The sequence below is a fragment of the Eublepharis macularius genome, chromosome 10 (assembly GCF_028583425.1).
Source record: "Eublepharis macularius isolate TG4126 chromosome 10, MPM_Emac_v1.0, whole genome shotgun sequence".
Classification (NCBI taxonomy): domain Eukaryota; kingdom Metazoa; phylum Chordata; class Lepidosauria; order Squamata; family Eublepharidae; genus Eublepharis; species Eublepharis macularius.
The window spans coordinates 24,250,794-24,275,122 of record NC_072799.1 but is presented as its reverse complement, the minus strand read 5'-3'; the positions used below and the strand labels follow the sequence as shown (position 1 = coordinate 24,275,122).

Genomic DNA, 24,329 nt, shown 5'->3' with positions numbered 1-24,329 from the left:
ATTGCAAACTAAAAAGAACAAATGCAAATTTACTGAAGGATGAGGAGAGTATAATTCTGTAGCCAAGAATAGTTGGTGGAACCTTGAGAATATTTATGGAATGAGAGGAAGTAGCGATGCTCGGGTTAGTCAGAGGGGATACTAAGGATACTAAGAGACAAGTTTAGGACAACAGTGCTGCTGTCCTAAACTGTGCTGCTGTTGGCTGTAAGTCAACTGTCCTTTGTTTTTAATGGGCATTTTTTAAAAAAGGGTTTGCAGCGTTTCTAGTACAAACACGTTTTTTAACATTCCAGATTAATCTTTCATAAATGTACAGTTTCTCGGATGCACAAGATGGGGCAGCCATCAGCTGACATACATATATATACTTCTTGTCACATATACATATGTGCCTGCCAACTAAGAATCCACCCCATGAACCTTGAGGAAGTGGGCTGTACTCCTTAAAAGCATACCCTGGAATAAAATGTTTTCATCTTTAATGTGCCACAAAACTTCTGTTTGTTTTCACTTCTGTAAACTAACATGGCTAGCCTTCTGAAATTCATTAAGAGACTTTGGAATACTGTGTACAGATCTAGTCACTGCATCTATGAAAGGATGACATAGAGCTAGGGAAGTAAAGAGCAGCCCAAATTATCAAACGTACTTTTAATTTAGGGGGGAAATGTGATTAAAAGGAGAGACATACTAGGCATTCGTAAAATTATTAACGGCATGGAGAATGTTAACAAAGGATTTGTTTTCTTCTTTTGTAATGAAATTGGCCACAGGAAAGAAATCCTCTGAAGAGGATATATTATTCTCATAAGACAAGACTCACGGGAAAAGATAATGTTAGGAAAAGTTGAAGGTGGTAGGAAAAGAGGAAGACCCAACATGAAATGACCTGACTCAATAGAGCAAACCATGGCCTTCAGTTTGCAAGACCTAAGCAAAGCTGTTAATGATGAGATGTTTAGTTGGTCATTAATTCACAGGGTCAGAACAGAAGCAAGTTGATGGCATATAACACACACAGAGTAGCTTTGCAACACAATCATATGAAGACTTATTCCAGTTTAAAAGCCAATGGATTTCAGTTGCACTGATAAAGTGTCAACAGCCAGGGAGAAACAGACTCATTCTGTGCTTGCATGTTGCTAGTGCAACAATTTTCTGCCCTTTGAAAGCAGTTAATTTCAGGCAGAACAAACAGTGGACCTTTTTCATGGCTGTTGTTGCTACACTGCTTCCTAGGCAGCTCTAGGGCCTCATTGCAGATTGGAATTGAACAATGCAAGGAACGTGACTGCTGCTTAAAATATCCCATTGACTTTGTTACCTTCACAATAAATGATTCGTTATCTGTCATGACCTGAGCCTGTGCTAAAGGAAGGGGAACTCCTGTAGATCTTGACATCCTGGGGTTGGCACTCCAAGACTCTGTACCTACTGCCTTGGAAAACTCTCCCCCACCCCCTCAGACCCTGCTGAATCTAGGGTCTCCAATATGAAGTCCCAGGATTCCAGGACCGTTGGAAACCTATCCTTAGATGACCTGCCTAGTAAGATAGTGCGTCTCTTCCATATGTTCTTTTCTGGATGTTCTGAATTCTGACAAGTGTTTCCAAGATCATGGCCTGCAAAGATGCATCACAAAGGATGGAACTGTCAGACCTACTGCAAAACCTCTTTAAGTGCCATTTCGAAACCGTTGGTACAATATCTGTTATGACAAGCTTTTCATTACTTGTGAAAAGTGCTCCTACTGTTTCAGAAATAATCATTCTTATCCCTAGATTACCTTTTCTTTCCACATAGTTACCTTGTTTTGCACACTTGTCCCTGAACTTCTATGTTAACAAGAATGGGACATCAGCGCTCGAATTGAATCTAGCTCTGAAGTACTATGATTGTATGTTCTATACAAATTGAAAATTGACAAATCTCTGAAGTACCCATTAAATTGAGAATATTAGATATCTTGGAGTCCCAACGTAGGGCTCAGCTGGAGATGTTTAGGACTTGGTTACCAGATGGTAACGTAAGGGATATAGTTTTGCAGTGCATCCACATAGTTGTTGGAGCATCTTTCCCCTTTTGTACAATTCATTGCATCTAGAGAAATCATGCTGTGCTTAAACAATTGATTTAGTTATCTATATGAGTTATATAGAAATATCATACAGAACCAAATTAATTCACAGCCGGTATTTAGCTAAATTGGGAGGGAAGGTGGCATGGTATAACCCAGTCTCATCAGGACTTGGGAGCTAAGTAGGTTCAGTACTTGGATGGGAGACCATCAGGGAAGACTCTGCAGAAGAAGGCAACTGTGAACTATCTCTACTTCTCACTTGTCTTGAAAGCCCGAGCAGAGGTTGCCGTAAGTCAGTTGTGACTTGACAACACTTCACACACACACACTTAGCTAAGATAAGCAATTTACTGAAGAATACCTTCCCTTATTCCAAGGCGTATCTGCAGTACAGCTTACATTATTCAGCTTCCATAAAGCTGCATTTTTTTGGCTTGCTTCTCATTCTGACTTTGGCACATGTGAAAACTTCTGATCAATAATGCAAATAGGAAATTTGTGTTTGGTCATTATCAAATATTTGTGCATGCATTGTCTGAGTCAATTTGCTTAGGGCTAAAGAAACTGGCAAAACGTTATCAGCGCAAGGAACTGATGTAATAAGAACTGACAGTTCGAAAGAAAACCTTATCAGATAGTTGGAAAAGATACAATATGTTGTGCTCAAAAAAATTAAGGGACCTTCAACCATTTCTGAAGAATGCAAGTAAGTCAATACACACTTCAAGATGTGTTATGCCTGATGCCCCCACATTGAGCAAAACAGTATTTCACAGATTACCAGGCCATACACACCATTTGATGAGAATAGGCTATGGTGTGGCCTCATTTGAAACATTGCAGTACTTATTACCATATTGCAAAGAGGGTATTGCAGAGCTGGAAAAAATACAAAAGAGGGCAATCGGGATTAATAGGGGATTGGAATACCTTTCCTTTAAGGAGAATCTGGAACTTTTGAGTCTAGAAAAAAGATAGCTAAGGAGAGGCATGATAGTAGTTTATAAAATTATACATGAAAGGGAAAATTATGCATAAAGGGAGTTTTTTCTTCCTCTGCCATAATACTAGAACTTGGGAACACCCAATGAAATCACTGGGAAATAGGTACTAGGTACAAAATCATTTATTGTGTAGTCATAGGTCATTACAACAAGCACAGAAAATTAACAGAAAAGGAAGAAACAAATTATGAACATCACCCCTAAAAAAGCCAAGTCTAAAAATTATTATATTAAAACATGACAGCCTTCCAATGAGACTTTCTCTTGTACTTTCCTAGCTGCCAAAGCAAACAACAATAATCTGTGTGATACGAACGGGTCAGCATCTGAAAGAAGGGAAGTTAGCTTCTCTGCTTCCGAGAAAATGTTTAAGCCCTTCAAAGGTGCTATGAGAAATTCTAGGTTCTGTGTAGAGTGGACAAAACAGAATATAATGGGGTAAATCTTCCAGAACCAAAAACTACATATACAAAAGTGTGACACAAATGGGTTTGGGGAATTGCAACCATCAAGCGAAATGTCGGCATGATCTGAAACCAGGCAGATGTAAGCTCTGTTCTGAGATCATGGGAAGTGATGCTGGTCAGAAAAGGAGGCCCTGGCATGGTTCCTTTTAAATAGTTTATACTAGGGTGAAAATTTGGAGCTGAAGTTTGTCTGTCTGAGGTGACATCATACTTGGACACCCAGTCATGAATATCAGTACTGGCTGTAGGGACACCATCGGAATCATCTGAGAAAGAAGATCAATGGGAAATGTTGTTATAATAAGCTACTTAGGCAGCATCTTTCTGCATCATCATGATACATAGCTTGCAGAATAAACTGGCAGTCTCATTCCTTGTTTTTTTCCAGGATCTGAGCATTGCAGCATGTACAAGTGCCTCGATTGAGGGCATGCCAATTTCTGCTCACATCAGGGCTGCTGAGGTGCCACTGAGTAGGGCTAAAATTGTCTTTTAAAAGATATTTTTGAATGGATTCCAGTTTTGTGAACAGGTGATCATTCCATACCTCTGCTCTATACGAAAGCTTGGAACAGCCTTACTCTGGTGTATTTTCAGAGCAGGATCAAATCACCCTTAGTAGTACAGTAAAATTTCAGAACAGCACCTGTAGTTATTACAACTGTGGACTTTGTGACCTCCAAGTGAGCCCTGCAAGATAGAGTTTCGCTAGAGATTACTCCAAGATATTTAACATTGCTGCATTGCTCTATTGGGTTTGCATCTATAGCTCATTTAAATTTACAAGGTTTTTTTTCGCTGAAGACCATCACTTTAGTCTTAACATTGTTAATATTTAAGACCTCTGCTATACAAAAGTTTCCTGGTTTTTGTAGCAACCTTTTAAGGCCAGTGCATGTAAGAAACACTAGAACCATAGGTAAAAAGGTAAAGGTAGTCCCTTGTGCAAGCACCAAGTCATTACTGACCCACGGGGGGACGTCACATCATGACGGTTTCTTGGCAGACTTTTGCTTCGGGGTAGGTTGCCATTGCCTTCCCCAGTCATCTACACTTTACCCCCAGGAAACTGGGTACTCATTTTACTGACCTCGGAAGGATGGAAGGCTGAGTCAACCTTGAGCTGGCTACCTGAACCTGGCTTCTGCCAGGATCAAACTCAGGTTCTGAGCAGAGCGTGGGCTGCAGTACTGCAGCTTACCGCTCTGCGCCATGGGGCATATCAGCAGCATATTTAAAAATGGTACTTGTGGGCACCTAAAGAAGGTGGAACAAACTCGGGGCCTGATTACCTCAGAATGATGATCCTTAAGTATAAGCTAAAAAGCAATGGGGCCCAAACACACCCCTGTTTAACCCTTTTGGAAACTGGAATCTCCTCATTAGTGACTCTAAGGTGTCCACCCTTACTTTAGCAGAGATGTTCAGGACAGACAAAAAGAAATATGTCTTTAAGCAACAGGTAATTAAACTGTGGAATTCACTACCCGTGGAGGTAGTGATGGCCGCAAACATAGATAGCATTAAAATGGGGTTAGGCAGATTAATGGAAGAGAGATCCATCAATTGGGATGAAAGGGAGCCTCCATGGGGGCTAACCATGGGGATGAAAGGGAGCCTCCATGTAGATACAGAGGCAGAGAGAGAGAGAAAAGGGAAGCTAAACTCTGAATACCAGTGCTAGGAGGGCCTTGATCTCTATGACCTGTTTGTTTGGCCCTCCTGGGCAACTGGTTGGCAGCTGTGTGAAACAGAATGCTGGACTACATGGACCACGGGTCTGATCCATCAGGCTCGTCTTATGTGGTTAACTGGCAGTTTATTAGCATCTGAGGCTCCTTTTCCTCTTGGCCTTTTGAGCTCCTGTGTTGTGAGTCTGAAAGTGAGGTGGGTGTGCTTCTACTCCATGTTCTAGGGCGTCATAAGTTGCTAGATGACTGTATGGGTCCTGGCTGTAACCGTGGCTGTTCAAGAAAAATGTTCCTTGACTGCAAGATTAGGTCATAGGTAACTGTATAAATAAAATTTCAAAATAGCACCTTTGCTCTGTCTTGGCATCTTGACTTTTTATGTGTGCATAAATGAATGAGCAGCGTCCTTTACAGAGAGATCCTCAGAGACTTTAACATTATTCCGTTGAAGTCCTGTGTGGAAAGCAGCACTTATTAAACAGCACCCGGTTAGCATTAAATCAAAGTTGCAAGTCAAAGAAGAATGCATATAAAAGCTCTTTTTGTTTCCATAGACTCTTGCTATATTTGTTTTAGGGGGAAAGTCCTAGCTAGAATTACTGAGAGGAGCATATGAGAGAAATAAGGAGTTTTTAAGGTCTACCAAGGGCAGAAATCCATCTTTTTCTGACAGTAATGCACCATTGTTCTGTATGTTCCTGGTTTACATTTAATTCATAGCTGGCAAGTGTCCGTTTTTCATGCCTATTCATTAGTCACCCTTACATTAGCACTGCCTTGAAGGCATTTCACCTGCCCCTTATCACATTTCACAGAAAATGATAAAGGATATCCTTTAACTTTTATCTACAACTCACTTCCATCACAGAAATAGCACAGAATGAGATTAAGTGACAATTTTGTGCAAAAGGAATTCCTTATGGGCTATGAATTTAAACAGGAAGTGGTTTGGAAAGTAGATTAAAAATGGCACAGAAATGAATATTGAATGGATGCAGTGTGTTGGAGTCATGAAAAAAAATGCTAGAAAGTGTTTTTTTAAAAAAGATATGTCATTGCATTGCATGCTTTTATTTCTTAAGATTATGGGCTAATATCTGGAATCTCCTGTTATCTAATAATAGCAGGGCTACAGTGGTATTCTCCTGAAACTTTGAGACTTCCTGCCATTTGAGGTTGACTATGCTGAGCAAAATAGACCATTGGTCTAACTCAGAAGAAGGTGACTCTTTCAGTCTTGATATAGGACCAAAGAAGTGTAGATTGACATTTAGACATCATGATGGCCCTTCTATGTTACTTGAGCTTCAAACTGATTCAAATGTACTAAATGCAATCAATTCTGTGTTCAGGCTTCTATTATGCTATTTAGGAGTATATCAGTGAACGTAATTCAAGAGCACTGGATAATTTCACTAAGAATGTTCTGTTGACAAGATATGATTTAATTGACCATTTTCTGGCTTTCTATTTGTTTGTTTTAGCGGGGGGAGATCAAGATATAACTTTTATTTATTTGAGCTACTCTTGAAAGAGAATAAAACCTCACTGTTGCTTAGGGGATTTCGGCCACAGAAAATGGAATTCACAGGAACTTGGTATGAACTCGCCTCCTGCAGTTCTGCACTCTTAGATGTGTTGCTTGCTTTTACTTTACTGATACTTTAGGGGCTCACATGCCTGCTTTTTGTAGCTCTAAAGGTGCATCCAGCGCCAACGTGGGGTTTTACTTCTCCCATTCAACCATAATTTGAACATAAGAAGCATGTTTTTCCTCGATGTATAAAAAGCTATGGAAGTCACATGCCTGTAGAGAAGCACATCGAGCAGGCTCCAAAGAAACTAATACATAAACAAATAATTTTGTGAAGTGGTCCACAGGCCTGGAAGGAGAGAACTGTATCACTTGCAACTCTTTACAGTACCCTTTAGATGCACACAACCACTCTCCACACAGTGATAATTGTGTGCTTGTACTGCTCAGAAAATGCGACAGAAATCGCAGCCTTGAGGGAAAACATGAAGCTCAGGAAATAAAAAACAAGTAGACATTTAGGAATTCCAAGTCACTGTGTTTTTCCCAAGGAAAAACTAAGAACAAAATCAGTGTAATACTTTTGATTAATACCAGCGAAATGAAACAAAACAGTCTGCAAGCTTTCAAAGTCTCTACAGCTCATCTTCCAGGATAGTCGAAAGGGGCGACAAAAAATAAGTTGCCCATATGTGAAAAGGGAGTTCTTCTTTGACCACCAAGAAAACTGTTGGGGATTATAGGACCTACATGGACCAAAGCCAGGGCTTTTTTTCTGGAAAAAGAGGTGGTGGAACTAAGTGGGTTGCCCTTGGAGAAAATGGTCACATGGCTGGTGGCTCTGCCCCCTGATCTTCAGACAGAGGGGAGTTGGCACAGAGGGCGATCTCAACTCCCCTCTGTCTGGAGATCAGGGGGCGGGGCCACCAGCCATGTGACCATTTTCAAGAGGTTCCGGAACTCCATTCCACCGCATTCCAGCTGAAAAAAAGCCCTGACCAAAGCCATGTGGGATAGTGGCTAGGTAAAGAGAACTGACCATGATCTAGAGGCTAGATGTCTGCTCCTTTTAAAGAATCATACAGACTTAGGAAATGCAAACTGATGCACAGGGCAGAGTTGGCACAATGTGGAAAGAATACTCATAGTGAGAACAGGGACAGCCTGCTTGTGAATTTAAAAAAAAAGGAGGGGAGTTAATTAAACGGCTCTCTAAATAGATATTTTCTGTTCATAAACAGATTATGTGCTATCTCACATTTATTGGTGCAGCCTATATTCTTCATATTACCTGAATGAATTCGGTGGAATTTCTCCTTACATTAATGTATTTTCTTGGCTTGGCTATCACCATCTGAGTAAACAGTCTGTGTAGCTAAGCTGGTTATCTGTCTGGATCTAAAAGGATGTATAATCTACCTGAGCAGAGTTCTAAATACACAAAAGAAGGTACCTGACATAATGTAAGCGCTCGCTACCTTGTAAACACACAATTATATCCGTTAAGTGGGGGGAAAACATTATTTACTTGATAGTCTCTAATGGCTCCTTTGAGGACATTATGGTCTATTATGTTAGGGTCTGTAGTTAAGAATACTTTTAGTTGGTGGATAATTGACCTAGTGGAATGTAATGGTGTCTTTTGAGTGTTGTAGCACATCAGGTCACCATGATGGAGAGAAAAGGAGAGAGGGTGTTTGGAGTCGTTAAAACCTTCTGAAGTTCTGGTGGGGGTGCATTGTCCATATCCTTTGATGTCGCCTCTTCTGTAATAAAATAACAGGACCAACCAAAAAAATCAACAGCAAAGAAGGAAAGAAAACATGATTGAAGTTATGAGTTTATGAAGTTACCTGCCAGATTCTGTTTTAATAAACAAAATGTGTTCTGATGAGCAGAAAGGATCCTGTAAAACTTCAGTAATGCTTCAGTAGGTACATGGGGAGAAGTAAAATGAAACTCCAGGGAATAAGATTGTGTTATTGCTTGCTGTAGGAGCATTAATGCTGCTTTCACTGCAATCATGGTAAATGGTTATAGTTGATTATCTCTCTACATTTATTGCTATAGCTGTATCCTATTATGAACTAACACTATATATTTTCCCTGCCATTCCAAATTTAGCGTTCAGGAGCATATGGGGTTTTTTTTAATGCATAAAAATGCATTACAATATGAAAGCCAGTTTGGTGTACTGGTTAAGAGAGTGGGACTCTAATCTGGAGAGCCGGGTTTGATTCCCCACTTCTCCACTTGAAGCCAGCTGGGTGACCTTGGGCTAGTCACAGTTCTCTGGAGCTTTCTCAGCCCCTCCCACCTCACAGAGTGTTTTGTTGTGGGGATAATAATGGCATACTTTGTAAACCGCTCTGAGTGGGCATTAAGTTGTCCTGAAGGGCGGTATATAAATCGAATGTTGTTGTTGTTGTTGTTGTCGTCATCATCATCATTAAAGGAGCTCCTTTGTACTTGTATACAATCCACATGCTACTGAACTCAGTAACAAACCCTTCATTGCTGTCAGTAGCTCTGTATTCTATTTGTTGTGGTTAAAGACTTCATTCCAGATTTCAGAAGAGTGAAATTAATCAAATTGTTTTCGTGTGTTTCTGTGTGGAATATGAAATAGAAATAACGTAATAGTTTTTAGAGCATCATAATTTATTTAAAGAGAAATCTAAAAATAAATTTTGAAATGCAAGATGTATATTGAACATAGCTACTGCACTGCAAATCCTACTATATAAATGGCTAACCATATTCCTGACAACTCACTTCTTACCCTGGTGCGCCTCCAAAGGGTGCTGCCATGGAGGGAAGCCCAGACAAGGCAGCCCATCCCTCCAGAGAGGTTGCCACGGCAGGAAGCCCAGGCTGGGATCAGGAGTGGAGCAGGCAGCAATGCCTGCCCCCCTCCTTCACCCAGCTGGGAGCAGGAGGGGAGCAGGTGGCAATGCCCACTCCCCCTTCACACAGCTGGGATCAAGAGCAGACCAGGTGACAATGCCCACCCCCACACACACACCTTCACCTAGCTGGGATCAGGCACGGAGCAGGTGGCAATGCCTGCCCCCACCTTCACCCAGCTGATATCAGGAGTGGAGCAGGTGGCAATGCCTGCCTCCCTTCACCCAGCTGAGATCAGGAGGGGAGAGGTGGCAACGCCCACCCCCTGTCTTCACCTAGCTGGGATCAGGAGGGGAGCAGGTAACAATGCCTGCTTCCCCTTTACTCAGCTGGGATCAGGAGTGGATCAGGTAACAATGCCCGCCCCCCTTCACCCAGCTGGGATCAGGAGGGGAGCAGATGGCAATGCTCACCCTCTGCCTTCACCCAGCTGGAATCAGGAACGGAGCAGATGACAATGCCCGCCCCCTCCACCTTCACCTAGCTGGGATCAGGAACTGAGCGGGAGGCAATGCCCATTCTCCCCTTCACCTGGTCAGGATCAGGCATGGTGCAGGCGTCACGGCCCCTTCTTCACCTGGCTGGGATCAAGCACAGACCTGGCTGCAGTGCCCGCCCTCCTTGTTCTACAGCCCGTTGTATTTTTTTACACAACAGACTTTGTTACTAGTTTAAGTATATTTTAATTTTTTTAAAAAATGTTGGCCATGATTAGATAAATGAAGCAGGCAGAGAGTGAACAATCCTAAGTTCAACTCATTGGTATTGCAAGTAGGGTTATGAATCTAGAAGTGTAATAGTAACAGTATTAGTAATCAGACATGGGCATGAACCCAAAAAAACCAAACCGGGAGGTTCGAGGTTTGTACAGTTTCACGAACCATGACCCACAAACTTTCGTGAACTTGCCCCAGTTCCCGAACCAGTTCATGTGGTTCGTGAAAACATCACTTCTAGGGCAGCAGAAGGTCTGCAGAATAGGCCTGTGAGCTTCTGGTTAGCCCCTTTTAAATGCCAGCCGCTTTTCAGCTGATGGGAGGGGAATCCCCATCAGCTGAAAAAAGCTGCTGGCTGTTCTGCTTCCCATGGTTGCAGAAGTTTGCTTATTCCCTGCTGGCTTTAAAAGCCAGGAAATGGCTAAATGGCTGGCTTTCCTTTCCTCTTATGGGGTATGCGACACACTCTCTTTACCCCCCCCAAAGGCAATAAAGTGTAGCAATTTGTAACATTGTAGCACTGCAACATTGTAGCATTACTGCACTTTCCTCCTGTCTTTAAAAGCCAGGAAAGGATTAAATAGCTGCTTTTCCCTCCCTCCAAGACATGTTTCTGTCAAAAATAAAAACTCAAAGTAACCGGAAACTCACTGGCACATGTGTACGGGCTGCTGTGCCCTTTAACAGGAGGTGAGTCAGCAGTTTTTTTCTGACAGGTTTACACCTGATCATTTAGCTGGGTTGCAGCTAGATTGCATCAGCCTTGTGCTGATTGGCTGACTCTACCTCTCCCTATAGGCTGGTAGACAGTTAAAGGTCCAGCCACAGGTCTGCATTTTGCTGATCTGCTCAGCTTGGTGCCTGGTGCAAACCTTTGTCACTCTATACGAGAAAACTTGGATACTTGTGGACTTCACCTAAGGACTGGACTCTGGATTCGCTCTCTCATTCTGTCAGGCTGTGACTCTGCTAGTTGCTGCAGTCTGCTGTTTGTATGCTGAGCACATTTTTGCACTTGTAAATATGGACTTATAAATACACCATCTGCACTACTTCTCACAACGTCTTGGCTCCAGTGTTTTTTGTTGTTGGGCTAAGTGGGGCACTTGGAAGCACTAATTACAGACGACTTTCCGTCAGTTTCAGACTTTGCAAAGGAAAAAAACCCAAGCATTTTGCACAGCCCTTTGGAAACAAAGTGGCAGGGAAGCTGCTGCAAACTTCTACAAACATGGGAAGCAGAACAGATACTGAAACGCTTTAAAGTTCCAGCGCACATTTGAAAGCAGCAACACTTTTCTTGTACGCAAGAGAACTGTTGCTCCTTTCAAACGTGGGTGCTTTTTCAGCTCATGGGGGATCCCCCTCCCATCTGCTGAAAAGCAGCCAGATGCACACCTTTACAGCAGAAAGCTCATCTCCAGTTGCCTAGGAAACTGATTGATTGGTGCCAGGCTGTCTGCTGTGATGAACCAAAAATGAACCAAACGAACCAGCCTAAAGTTTGTCCTGGTTCATCAGAAATAGGCTCTGACAAACCACGAACCGGCTAGGTTCGTGACAAATTTTGGTTTGTATTTCAGTTCGTGCCCATCTTTATTAGTAATACAGCAAGGAGGAACAGAACCTCCCAAGGACTTTGTAGAGTCATTTCTCCAGCACTCTACTAGATTACACTCTTGGACTGCTACACATCTTATAATTTAACTATCTATGATGTAATTTTAATTCCCTAGAAAACAAAATTGTATAAAGAACCTAAACAGATATTCTGCTCTGCTTCAGTCTTCCTGTGGTTTGCCGCCAAGCTAATCTAATTGCAAGTAACCCTTAGGTCATCTATTTGCTAATAATGGTGTGTACCCATCAACCTGCACTCAGCGCATTATGGATTCATGCCAACAAAGCAAGATGGCCTTGCGCCATGTCAGCAGATGATCCAGAAAGCACTATCAGTGACTATTTAGCCTGCTAAGAAATTCTTTCCAATTATGTTAGCAAAACAAATTAGATCAACAGGCATTCAAATTTTTTGTTAGTCTTGGAAAATAAGGCAAGGTCTCCACACATTTTATGTTATCTATCAATATAAAAGCACTTCCCAGGATTCTGTTACATTCTGAATAACCAAAAAATAGAAACCTGGATGGAGTTATACAGATAGCAAAAGGGCTATATTCCCAATGGCAGATTTGACCTCCAGAATCCACACCTTTCTCCTTTTCAAGTACATCAAAGTACTTCGCTTGTAAACAGCAGTGAAAACTAAGCTTGCCTCCCACCACTGATACTGGCAGGACCAACCCTCAGTGACATGGATCTCAAGGGATGTATGATTTGACTTTGTACAGAACACATTTCATCCCTCAGGAGTACTTACAACACAGAACTTGTGGTAAGATATGAGCTTTTGTGCATCGCAGATACTGAAGCAGTGAGCTGTGACACACGAAAGCTCATTCCCTACCACAAATTTTGTTAGTCTTATAGGTGCTACTGCTCTTTTCTACTGCTAGAGATAGACTAACATGGCTACTCATCTTGATTTACAACACAGAAGCCCTCCTTCCTTACCCCTATGGTATTAATAAAGTATGTTTTCAAGTACTGTAGTAAAGCTATCATAAAGTGAACCAGTTTTGTGTAGTGGTTAAGAGCAGCAGGACTCTAATCCGGAGAGCCAGGTGTGATTCCACACTCCTCTGCTTGAAGCCAGCTGGGTGACCTTGGGTCAGTCACAGCTCTCTCAGCACCACCCACCTCATAGGGTGATTGTCATGAGGATAATAATAACACACTTTGTAAACCGTTCTGAATAGGTGTTAAATAGTCCTGAAGCGCAGTATATAAATTGAATGTTGCTATGTTGTTGTGATAAAATGCTTTTGGTCTTTTCTACCCTAGATCTACGAAAGACTTTTGAACAGGAGCCTCTGGGGAAGGAAGTGTCCTTGGAACAGGAAGTACTACTCCAGTGTCGTCCACCTGAAGGAATCCCGGTGGCTGAGGTGAGTGACAGGGGTGGGCCTGACACAGTTATCCTAACTGAAGTCTAATCTGTGGCTAATGGTGCAGTGAATTAGGCGATGGCATGATAAATGGGAGGTAATGGAGATCTAACTGCCTGCTGCTGGTAGACTAGATTGATTGGGAACTGATTAATGACTTCAGAGTCAATTAGAACGGCCCACTAGGCAGAGCTACAGGCAGTTTAGTTTCATTCTTTTGCTCCCTTGGCAAGAAATGAAAACTCAGCAGTATTCTAACTGTGATCTCAAAGACAAACACTGATAGAATTTATGAATGCAGTGCTGGGATCCGTCCCCAACACAACTGCCACCCTTTCCAACTTACTGTATTTTTTTATATCTGGATGTTGTCCTACTGCAATGATTGTGTGTATAGTGAAGCATTCAGGCTGCATCGCTATAGGAATGCACGCTCTGCGATCTGATACAAAGCAGGAACAAAGGGAAAATATAATCCATCTTTTAATGTTCCTTATCTGTTTTACATGATAGCAATTCAAAACACATGGGGGAGCAAACCAGGCTTGGGTTCTGCTGGGTCATCATTTATCTTTGCATTTATTCTTTAGATTTCTGTCCGGATATTCAACCAGATTGGCCCCCCAAACAGCTTAAAATCCAAATCTATAATACTATTTATTTCAAATCATAGCAACAGTTATTGCCATGGAAGCAAATCAAAGAACCCTTAATGACTGATGGAGCAGCAGAGTGTGGCTTCTGGAGAGGAGAAGATATTTGCTCATAAAGGGGAGACACTATTCTTCAGTGGTTGATGCACTACAAGAGGATTAGATGGATGGGGCCTTTTTCCTCATTCCAAACCTGGGGATATTCCTAGGGTTGTCAAGTGTCCAGCTCTCACCCAGATAGTCCATTATTTGAGGACGGTCCAGGCAAAACACTCCCCAAATACTGGGCAACTGGCTCCTCCCCCCTGGCAGCTTCATTGCCCAGCCTAGGTGCCCAGCTGGCCTCCTGCAGCTGTGCTGCACCACCCAGGAGTAGCCAGCCCAGGCACCCGGTTGGCCATCTGTGGCTGCGCAGCACCTCCCAGGAGTGTCCAGCCAGCCTCCCAGAAATAGTCAGCATGATGACGTCACTGCTGGTAGGGACAGGAGTGTATGCATTGTGCATGCATGTGTATGTTAAAAAAGGTGACTACTGTCCCATCTCTCCAGAGTCCGGCATTATTCCAGACCCCATCTGGCAACCCTAGACATGCCTAGCAAAATCATTTTCAAGCACTAACTTGAAAATGTATGTGTTCACACGACTCAGAAAGTCATACAATATTTTTCTTACCAGCACAACAGCTCCTAATCCAAATAATTCTCAGATTCTCAGACTCCAGTAAATCTACTGACAATGTTGTGACATCCCACTCACAAAGGCAACAGCAGTATTGTCTTTCTACCAAACATACAACACCACAGCCAAAACAAAGCAGTTGAAGCCAACTTGACTTGAACAGGAGAGTTATATGAATGCTGAAAATTCCCAGCTAGAATTCACCACTTAAGCATTATTGATATCAATGGAAGAGAGAAACATTTTTAATTTAGTGAGTATAATGCTTTTAACTATCACATGCTTAACTCTGAAAGTAGCAGCATTTGGATGGATTGTATCTTGATTCAAGTGCAAAGAGCACACTTTTCTAGTTTACAAAAACTGTACTGTCCTTCTGCTCATATAGAATTGAAGTCACTGGAGCTTAAATTAGTAAACTGATTGCCCCATACAGTTGTCTGTTAAGCTCTACTATTGCTACAAATTCACTTTGGTTACTTACATGCACAGTGAGAGATACTACACAGCAGTAAAATATGCATCCGTCATAGAATCCCTCAGTGATTGGGAAGTTTCAGAATGCTGGTTAGTAGAAAACTTGATTGTTAATGATGCTAATTCCCCCCTGCTTTAGAATGCTGCCTCTCATTTTTCTTTCTGTCCTATACAAGAAATGATTTCCAGTTCACATAAAAACAAGTTAGAATATCATTGTTAAATAACATTATGGTACTTGTCATTAGCTTTTTGATGACTGATTTCTCAGGAGACACTCCATGTTGCCTCTCTATGAGACCAGAGTTTAGAACTTATCATAGTTATACCGAAAATGTTCACAAAGAGCAGGAGAAGGATAAGTAATAGATTTTTTTTTTAATTTCAATATCGTTCTTGCTTTGCTGCCTTATTTCCTTGGGGCGGCGGGGAATAATAATTTAGTGCAAATATGATCTGGCTTCTAGTGAGCTTAGTTTTTTGACAGCCATGGTATAAATCAGTTAGTTATCTCAAGAAGAAACTAACTTCTTTGCCTCTGAACATCCTAACAACCAGCTGTTGCACAATGACAAGAGTATTTGCAATGGGGCATGTCATGTTGCAGATGTATGGTGGTAGTTAGGGACTTCACTACCTTTGCTAGGAGCTGAGATTAGTCATGATTGGCAGATTGCAAGTGTGCGGTGTTATGGCCATAGCAAAGATGTGCATGTCCCTGTGTCTTAACAGCTAGTCAGATCATATGCCAGAGAGAGACAGAGAGAGAGTGTTGCAGCATGATTAATAGAATTGAAGCTCTCACTTTTGATGTGCACATCCTGCCAAGAGACTGAGGATGTTACAGAATTTTATATACATGCTGCATAATTTTTTTAGAAATCCTGGTTTCTCACATAGGACAAAGTGCTTTTGTTTCATAACAACAACAGCCCCCCCCCCCCAATCATTGCATATAAATGGCATAAAAATAGTGTATGGCATATAAAGGGTATAAAAAAGCAGCAAAAGAAGCAAACTAATTAGGAACACGAGGAACAAAAAAAGGTTGAAGCGAAAAGGAACACAGTGACAACATATGCAAACAAAAATAAACAAGGAACATATTTATAATCCTTGAAAGAAATACTCCTCTAAAATAATTAATATTTTATTTAAAGATGTTATTTTGTAATCGTTTGAAGTATTTTTAGAAGAAAAAGTGGAAAATAAGAATTGTATCCGGACAGGAACCTTTGCAAAAGTAGGTTCTTTTCTTCTGTTCGTTAACTTAGGCATAAGCCAGTGTGGAGTAGTGGTTAAAGTATCAGACTAGAATCTAGGAGGCCCAGGTTTGATCCACGGAAGTTTACTTGGTGACGTTAGGCTCACTCTTAGCCTAACCTTCCACAGGGATGTTGTTGTGAGGATAAAACGAGAAGAGGACAATGATGTAAGCTGCTTTGGATTCCCATTGGGGAGAATGTCGGAGTATAAATGAAGTAAAACAAATACAGTTAATGTGTGGGAGAGGAGAACTAGTGAAAAAATACGTATTGTGAGCTAGTCATTTTTATGGATTTATTTAAAGGCTGGCTTATTCTGCTATTGTAGATACAGTTTATCTCCTAAAATAAACTTAATTTCAGCTGGAGCTCATCTCAGGAAGTAATCAAGAAAGTGTTTGCCTTTGAATATGTGCAGTAGCAAGGGTATCCTTTGAAGGACTCACTTTCCTTGGCTTCTTTCTTAGAAATCCAGCACTGAGCTCTAGGAAGGATCATCAACAAGCTAGCTTCCTAATAACTGCCATTGTTCCAGCTTGTGCAACATACTAATCCACTTTGTCAAGCAGGAAAGATTGATGACTGCAAGCTAATTGGCTGTGAAACCTATCTGTACTGCTGTCGGGGCAGACACCAATTAACGTTTGGCAGGTCCACGACTCATCTACTGCAGTAGCTCTTCGGAAGAGCTCTGCTTAATGGTTTCGCTCCCCCTCCCCAATCCTTCTCACTTTTTTTTTTCCTGAGTCAGGAGGGAGATCAAACACCCAGATTGGATATTGGCCTAATAGAGCTTCTCTGTAGACTCCTTCCAACACTATTAAAAGAACAAAGGGCCAAACACAAATTAGTATGAATACCTAAATGTGGTGTTCTATTGCTGCGGCTAACTGTAGCTGGTGAGAGAACGTTTTGAAGGGAGGCAGAACAATGAAAGATAACTGAATGAAGGATTACATGATTATCTTAATTTGGAGATGAATGCATTGTTTGTTCAAGACTTCACTTATATATTTGAAAGAGACCATTGTGATATAGTTGAGAGGGTAAGAAGGGGCAGTTGGAAGGAAGGAAGGCACCTAGCGGTGACTCCAGCATCCCAAGTCAGGGTCCATAATATAAACTCAGTCCCCATTAACTTCTAGTTACTCTGAAGGATGCAGAAATCTTAACTCATTCATCCCAGTATGAATCATTGAGGAATTTCTGCTAAAGAGCATTCAACCCAGCCTGGGGAGGAAACGGAGGGTTCACCTGTCTCAGCATCCTATCTATTCCTGGACCTTAATACCATTTTCCTTATGTTCCGTGAATCCTAAAAGGGACCCATGTTACAGTTTGGTAATCATTCTTCATCCCATGGACTCTGCCGTCTTGTTCATTTAGGTCGCAACCTGTGTATTTTTTTCTTTCCCTTTTGCCAGTTTTTGTTCTACAATGCATGAGGTGAAGGAACAGACTTCACTCCTCCAAGCTAGTGTGGCGAAAATCTTATGCACTTTTGCAGCTTAGAGCTAACGTGCTCAAGGGATGGTGAGCTTATCTGCTGCCCCTCCTCTTTACTGCTCTTTAGATAGGGAGACTGTATAGGTGTGGTGATTTTGCAAAGACTAGACTTTGAGCATTAAAAATATAAGAAGATTTAATGAAACACACACACACAATTCTATTTATTACAGCAAAAGCCAGCAGTGTAAAACAATACAGTTCCAAATAATATCATTACAAAAAGATCAAGGATATAAAGGGGATAAAAGTTAAAATAGAATAACAGTAATGGGAATAAAAAGGTATATTGTGTTTTCTACTAAAAGAAGTTTACGTTTTCTAATAGCTAAAGAGCAGAATTTGGCCACAGCATAGGTTACTGAGCTCTGAGAATCTTCTAGAAGAAATTTGTGCAAGATTTCTGGTCTAAATTCCAAATAGGATTGCAAAGGGTTAAATTTAGACAAGAGAGGTAATATGAGGCGAGGCCGTTCTTCACAATAGAATTCACAGAATAAGAGTATGTGAGTAACAGATTCCACCATGTTGGACATGCATGGGCATAAGCACTCATGCATTGGTATCCCCAAGAATTTACCATGCAATACAGCTGAGGGCATTGCCTCAAACCGGGCTCTAGAAAATGCCCATCTGTAGGACTCATGGGTAATACTGGATAGGTATGGGGCAGCTGAAAAATTGGACCAAGATTTTAAACACCTGAAGTTCTTGGGAAGCAGAGCTTCTTCATTTTGTGATTCAATGTCAAGAAGCCTCAGAGTGATAGCCGTTTTTGCCATGTTCAAGGTTCCATTAAAGAGATCTTCGGGGTTTAGGCCAATTTGCTTGATCTTGTTAAAAATTTGTGTAAACCAAGGTGGGTAGGGGTCTGCGGCTAGGGGATGAGTTATCATTCTCTTTGGATTATAATGAATTTTCAGCCAGAGGAATATTGCCTGTTCCCAGGCTTTTAATTCAACTCTGGGTAATCCTGCCTCTTGTCTAAGTATTACATTAGATGTACTCTTGGGAGCGCCAAATAAAGATCTAAGAAATTTTGATTGGACTGTTTCAAGGATCTTAAAGTTGACAGAGAGTCCAATTTGTGAGCCATACAAAAGTTGGGCCAAAGATTTTGCCTGGTAAGTTTTTAAGGCCATAGGGAGAAAGCCAGCACCTTTCCTTCTAAAAAATTTGAGGATGGCATTTGCACTTCTCTCAGCCTAGGTAGCTGATGAGGATAAATGTGCTGAAAATTTGGCATTATAAGAGAAAGTTATGTCTAAATATTTGTTACCAGAACTGCTCTTTTATTATGATGGGGAATTAGCTGTAGCAGTCTGTAACTATTAATATTAAGCGAGGATCATAACCTATGTTTACGGAGGTCCCGATCCCAGACACTCTAGTGAAAAAGAGGCAGACAAGGAGTAAGGTCCAAACACGTGTATTGAGTGTAGCGTAAGCCTAGCTTGCACAATCATACAAAGAACATACAAGGTCTAAGAAATACAGGGTATGAAATACAGAGACGTTCGCATTAGCTGGTTCCCAACGATGGTAAGGGAAATACTCACTTATCCTGGAGCGAAGCAGAGACGCAGCAGCGAGGTGGCCCAATGCCAGCACTGGGACCACAGACGGACAGCAAGGAGGTCTGGATAGGGAATGGCCGAGGCACCGAGTGGTCTGAGAGACCAGCTTAAATACCCCAAAACGTACCCTGGGGCTGGTGCTGTACTTGGTGGTTCTCACAGATTAAAACAAAGGGTCTAATGGGCTACTGAATGGCTTGGATGGGCCACTTTGGTAATCAGATTGTGATAAGTGACACCTCAGGAAGAGGGGACAAAAGAGGGAGGGGGAAATCCAAGTGGGCTGAAAGGATGTTCCAGCGGACAGGGCTTGTCCTGATGTCATCAGCTTTGGAATGCGGAGGTTTCTTTGAGATGCATTCTCTAAGTGCTTGGGATGGTCGGCACTTAGTTCTTCTCCGGGGCGGCTCCTAAGATATGCAGAGCGGGGCGAGGGGCTCTCGCTGCGGACGTGGTGTGCCCGCTTCGCCGAAATGGCTTCTCAAAGCAGTCTCTTCCTCTGGGTCTTCTGGGTGCCTGAGAACATGGATGCCGGCTGGGCATAGCTGGGGCTGGATAGCAGGCTGCCCGGTAGCGAGGGCAAGCTCGGCGACCTACCCGCGGGAGGCTCCAGGCGGGAACTGACCAGGGAGCGCCTAGCCAGGCTCGCTGGAGGTTTCCCCGGCAGGCGCCCGGCTGCTAGCAGCGGCTTGGGCCCATATGAGGCAGGCTCCCATGGAGGCAGCGGGAACAACACTTTAAAACACAGTCCAAAGCAGGGAACAGGCACGGTCCGTGGCAGATGGCAAAGCAGGCACGGGGAACACAGTCCAAACGCACACTGGGAAGTCCAGACACAGATCAGGGCAGGGCTGCCCAGAAAAAGAGTCCTTTGTGCAGTTAACCAAACATGGAGTCAGTAAACTACACAGTCTATTGCAGCAGGGTAATTGACACGCAGGCAGGAAACTGACACGTGTATCAGAATACACACACGTGCACAGCAGTCTTTGGGCGTAGCAGTAAAACAGCAACGCAGGAAACTTTAGCACAGTTCATAGCAGGCTTCAAAGCAGGGGAGGGGGCCTACTTGGCAACAATTCCCCCCCTCGGAGACCCCGGGACGTCAGGCGCGCGGGTCTCCGAACTTGACTTCAAAGGCGAGGTGGTCGGCAATGTCCGGTGGTCGAGCTTCGAGCGAAAAAGGAGTGGGAAGGGAAGGGGGAGGAGGCGTCACTCAGAAATTTAGTTTGGAGAACCACCTAACCGAATAAGTGCAATTTAGATCAGCCAATGGGCTGCAGGTCTCTGGGTTCACACCAGGGGGTGTGCTAAGTGCAATCGTCAGAATAAATAGCAGTAGCAATTCATAGTAATAGGCAGCAATGATCAATTCATGCATACAAATAACAACAATTCATATTTGGGTACATTGATCAATTCATGGCGGGAGGTAATTCATACGGAATTCATGGTGGGTTAAAAGCACTAAAAACCAGGAGCAATTAATATACATGGATCAATTCATGGATAGTTAAAATCATAAATAGATACATAGGATTAAAAGCAGGGATAATTCATACAGGGTAAAGTGAGAGGTGCAAGCATGGCATAATTCATTGAGGGTAGGCTATTTCATAAATGGTTAAAATCATAAATACATAGATACATAGGGTTTAAAATGATAATTCAGGAAGTTAAAACCGATTTCATAGATGATAGCAGCAATAGTAAAAGCAAGTGCGGAGAAATAATTCATGAGGGGTAAGCGGCGGAAGGGCTCATGGGGGCAGAAAAATAAACTTCGCTATTAAAAGACCAATTCATGCGGCCAGATTAAAACCAAATTCATAGAGTTTAAAATCAGTAATTAAATAACCTTTAAAAGAGACCATTCCGGAGGGGTCTCAGTTAAAACCAAATTCATAAAATGATAAATAGGCTAGAATTACCTCGGCGGAGGGAGTCAGGTTAAAAAGGCAATTCCTAAGGTTAAAATCAAATTCATAGGGATAAAGTTCATGGGCGCACTTGCAATAGATAGAGGGAGGGACTAGTTCGGGACTAAATTCATGGGAGTAAAAATTCATAAGAAGCAATGGCAAGAAATTCATAAAACAATAGAGCTACAAAGATCACAGACGGCTCAGTCCGCAGTACAGCTGCTAGACTGGGTTGCATATTTACAGAAACAAGCAAACTTAGTCCATGTGCTCCAAAACACACTTCCACCCCCCCTTGCTGTCTGCATCAATCCGCAGAGCAGGGTCGGCAGGCGGCGAGAAGGGCTTCAGGCACACAGTTCTAGTCCTCATGGAGGTAGTGCCGCTAGCAGTCGTTCGTAGGCTGGCCGTGGGCTGGGAGGCGGAGAGATATGTCCCCCCCTAGTCCACAAGAGGGCCTCGGAGCGGTGTCCGGCAGCAAAGCGTCCATGGGGCCGGTGCAGGATCCGTACACATAATAGAACATAATCATAGTTCATAACGGCACAAGCAATAAAACAAACAAGGGTTAAAGGAGGGCGCCAAGAACAACCCTTAAGGCAGAAGAAGGTCGGGGTTATAATGATCCAAACGGTAAGACAGCTGGAGTTGCTGGAGCTGTCGGCGGCTCCAACAGCCCAAATAAAGTAGTGAGGCACATAACAAAACTTGAAAGGCCAAAATAACAACGATCGGGTGCAAAGCCAAGTTGTAAATTCCAGTGGCAGTGGGGCTCCAGCCAAAGAGGGTCTCCCACCACGAATGCTTGCCGGTGGTCTTAATCCGCTGGACAAGATCCAAAATCTCCTTTCCGTTGTGGGACACAACCAAAGCAGTAGTGTCCCCGTCCCTCTGGATGCTCTGGAGGGTGCGGTGGAGCTGCGGGTGGGCCAGGAGCTCGTGGATTAATTCCAGACCGATGCCAAGGGGAATGGGCTTCACATGTCGATAGATGGAGGGTGCCACCAGGATCTCTTCTTGGGTCCAGACCGGTACCGTGTAGGTGAAGTCGCAGGCTGCTACCGAAGACAGGTTACAGAAGCAGCGGTTGGCTCCCGGGATCACGGGCTTGAGCTGGAACAAGTTCAGGATCACAAAATCGCAGGCCGTTCGCACGCAGGCACATCCTTTCTTAATGTAGACCACAGCGGAGCTGTTCTGGACGACCTCGAAAGGGCACTCGTTGAGGGCGTCGACTTGCGGGGCTACACAGGGATGATGAGGTGCAAAGGCTTGGTCCTGGCAAATGAAGCCGGTCTGGTCTCGATGCTGGCACCCTTGGAGGCTGACGAGCTGCCATCCGGTCGGGGTGAAGCGGGCCCAATGGTCGGGGTGGCGAGCGTAAAGGACTTCGGTGTCGCTGACTTGGAGTCCCAGAGGCACGACTGGATACACATGGAATGACTCGTGCGCACTGGCCGTTAATAAAAATAATTTAAGCTCCTGGGTGGTCGGTGAGAATGAGGAATTTACAAGAGACCACCAGGATTCAAGCTCCAGTTCTATGGGTGACAATTTGGGCATAATCAATCTTTTAATTTCCAGGGGCAGGTGCCCGTCCGTGGCTTGCCGAATTAGCCCCATGGCCACAGCCTGATTTAATTGTTGGGCTTGCATACATGCCATGGCTATTGACATGTTGCGTTCCAAAGACTGTGTCCCTTTGAGCAGTAGAGAAAAATCTCTTTCAATTTGACTCTCCCAGTTAACTAAAATGGAGTTGATCTCGTGTTGCCCATTCGAAATGGAATTTAGGGACTGCACCACCGGTTTACCTAAGTCGGAGATGCTAGTCGTGACATGGGCAAACTTATTAGCGAGAGTCTCAATATTGACCGAATCCATGATTGCTAAGCCTCCGGCTGCAGGGGCAGTCCAGTCGGCAATGCTTCGTCTGGCACGCGAGAGAGAGGGGGAGGGATCGATCCACAGTTGTAGCCATGCATTCCAACCCTTGCTACCGGCCTCCAGATAGGGAGCGCACTGCGGCAGCCTCTGGGTTATATTTAGCTCAGCTAAGTCTATGCGGATCTCTTTTAAAGACATTTGCGGGCGGACTAGAACTCTCTCTCGAATGTCAGTCTTCAAAACATGGGAGCCCACTATATGCGTGCCGCCTTGGCTTAATTGCTTATTGCTAACAATCAAAGGGTCAATTTGGATGGTGTGGGTCTCCTGGGTCCGGATCAGCAGGGAGTAATTGCCTGGTTCGTGAGTCAAATTTACAAAGAGCAGCCCAAGCCGGTGAAATTTCTCTACTAGGGGCTTGGTTTGGCATTCGGGCGTCTGTTGAACCAGTATCCAATCGGGCGGGCCGTGTTTGGCTAGGTCTTCCTCCTTTACAATCCAGGTCAGGTTCTCCCAGCGTTCTATAGCAAAGGAGAGAGCTGCGCCTGAAGGGGGCGTGATAGTGACTGATGCAGTTTCAGTGGTAGTAGTGCCTAGTAGGATGGTCATTCTAAAGGGGTCTCCTGCCTTCCATACTGCGGCCGACACTAAAATAACTTCACAGTATGGTCCGAAAGCCTCAGTGACAAATGGCGAGGTTTCGAAGTTGGCAGGGGTGGTATATTTGTCTACCACCGGGACTGCGGTGGGGGCTGGCCTGATACGGGGAAGAAACATACATGGAATCGGAGCAAGTGGTGACACTGTGTCAGTAGGCGAGTAACATACTAATTCTTGGGACATGGTTTTTACTCCCACACATAAAATAACAAGCTCTGGGGGTCGGATCCACTGCTCTTCGCAACTGCGGAAGTTAGTGCGATCCGTAGGGGTGGTCATATTGCTCTGCTGCA

At 43.3% G+C, this 24,329-nt stretch overlaps 1 protein-coding gene across 3 annotated transcripts in view; it reads left to right on the top strand.

The window, feature by feature from the left end:
• The window catches only part of UNC5C (unc-5 netrin receptor C), a 435,854-nt gene that overhangs the window by 294,851 nt on the left and 116,674 nt on the right, over window positions 1-24,329 (top strand). For all 3 annotated transcript variants that reach the window (XM_054990553.1, XM_054990551.1, XM_054990552.1), the window contains one exon: window positions 13,307-13,410. In XM_054990553.1, the coding sequence (XP_054846528.1) occupies window positions 13,307-13,410 (104 nt within the window). The remainder of the gene's footprint in view (window positions 1-13,306; window positions 13,411-24,329) is intronic.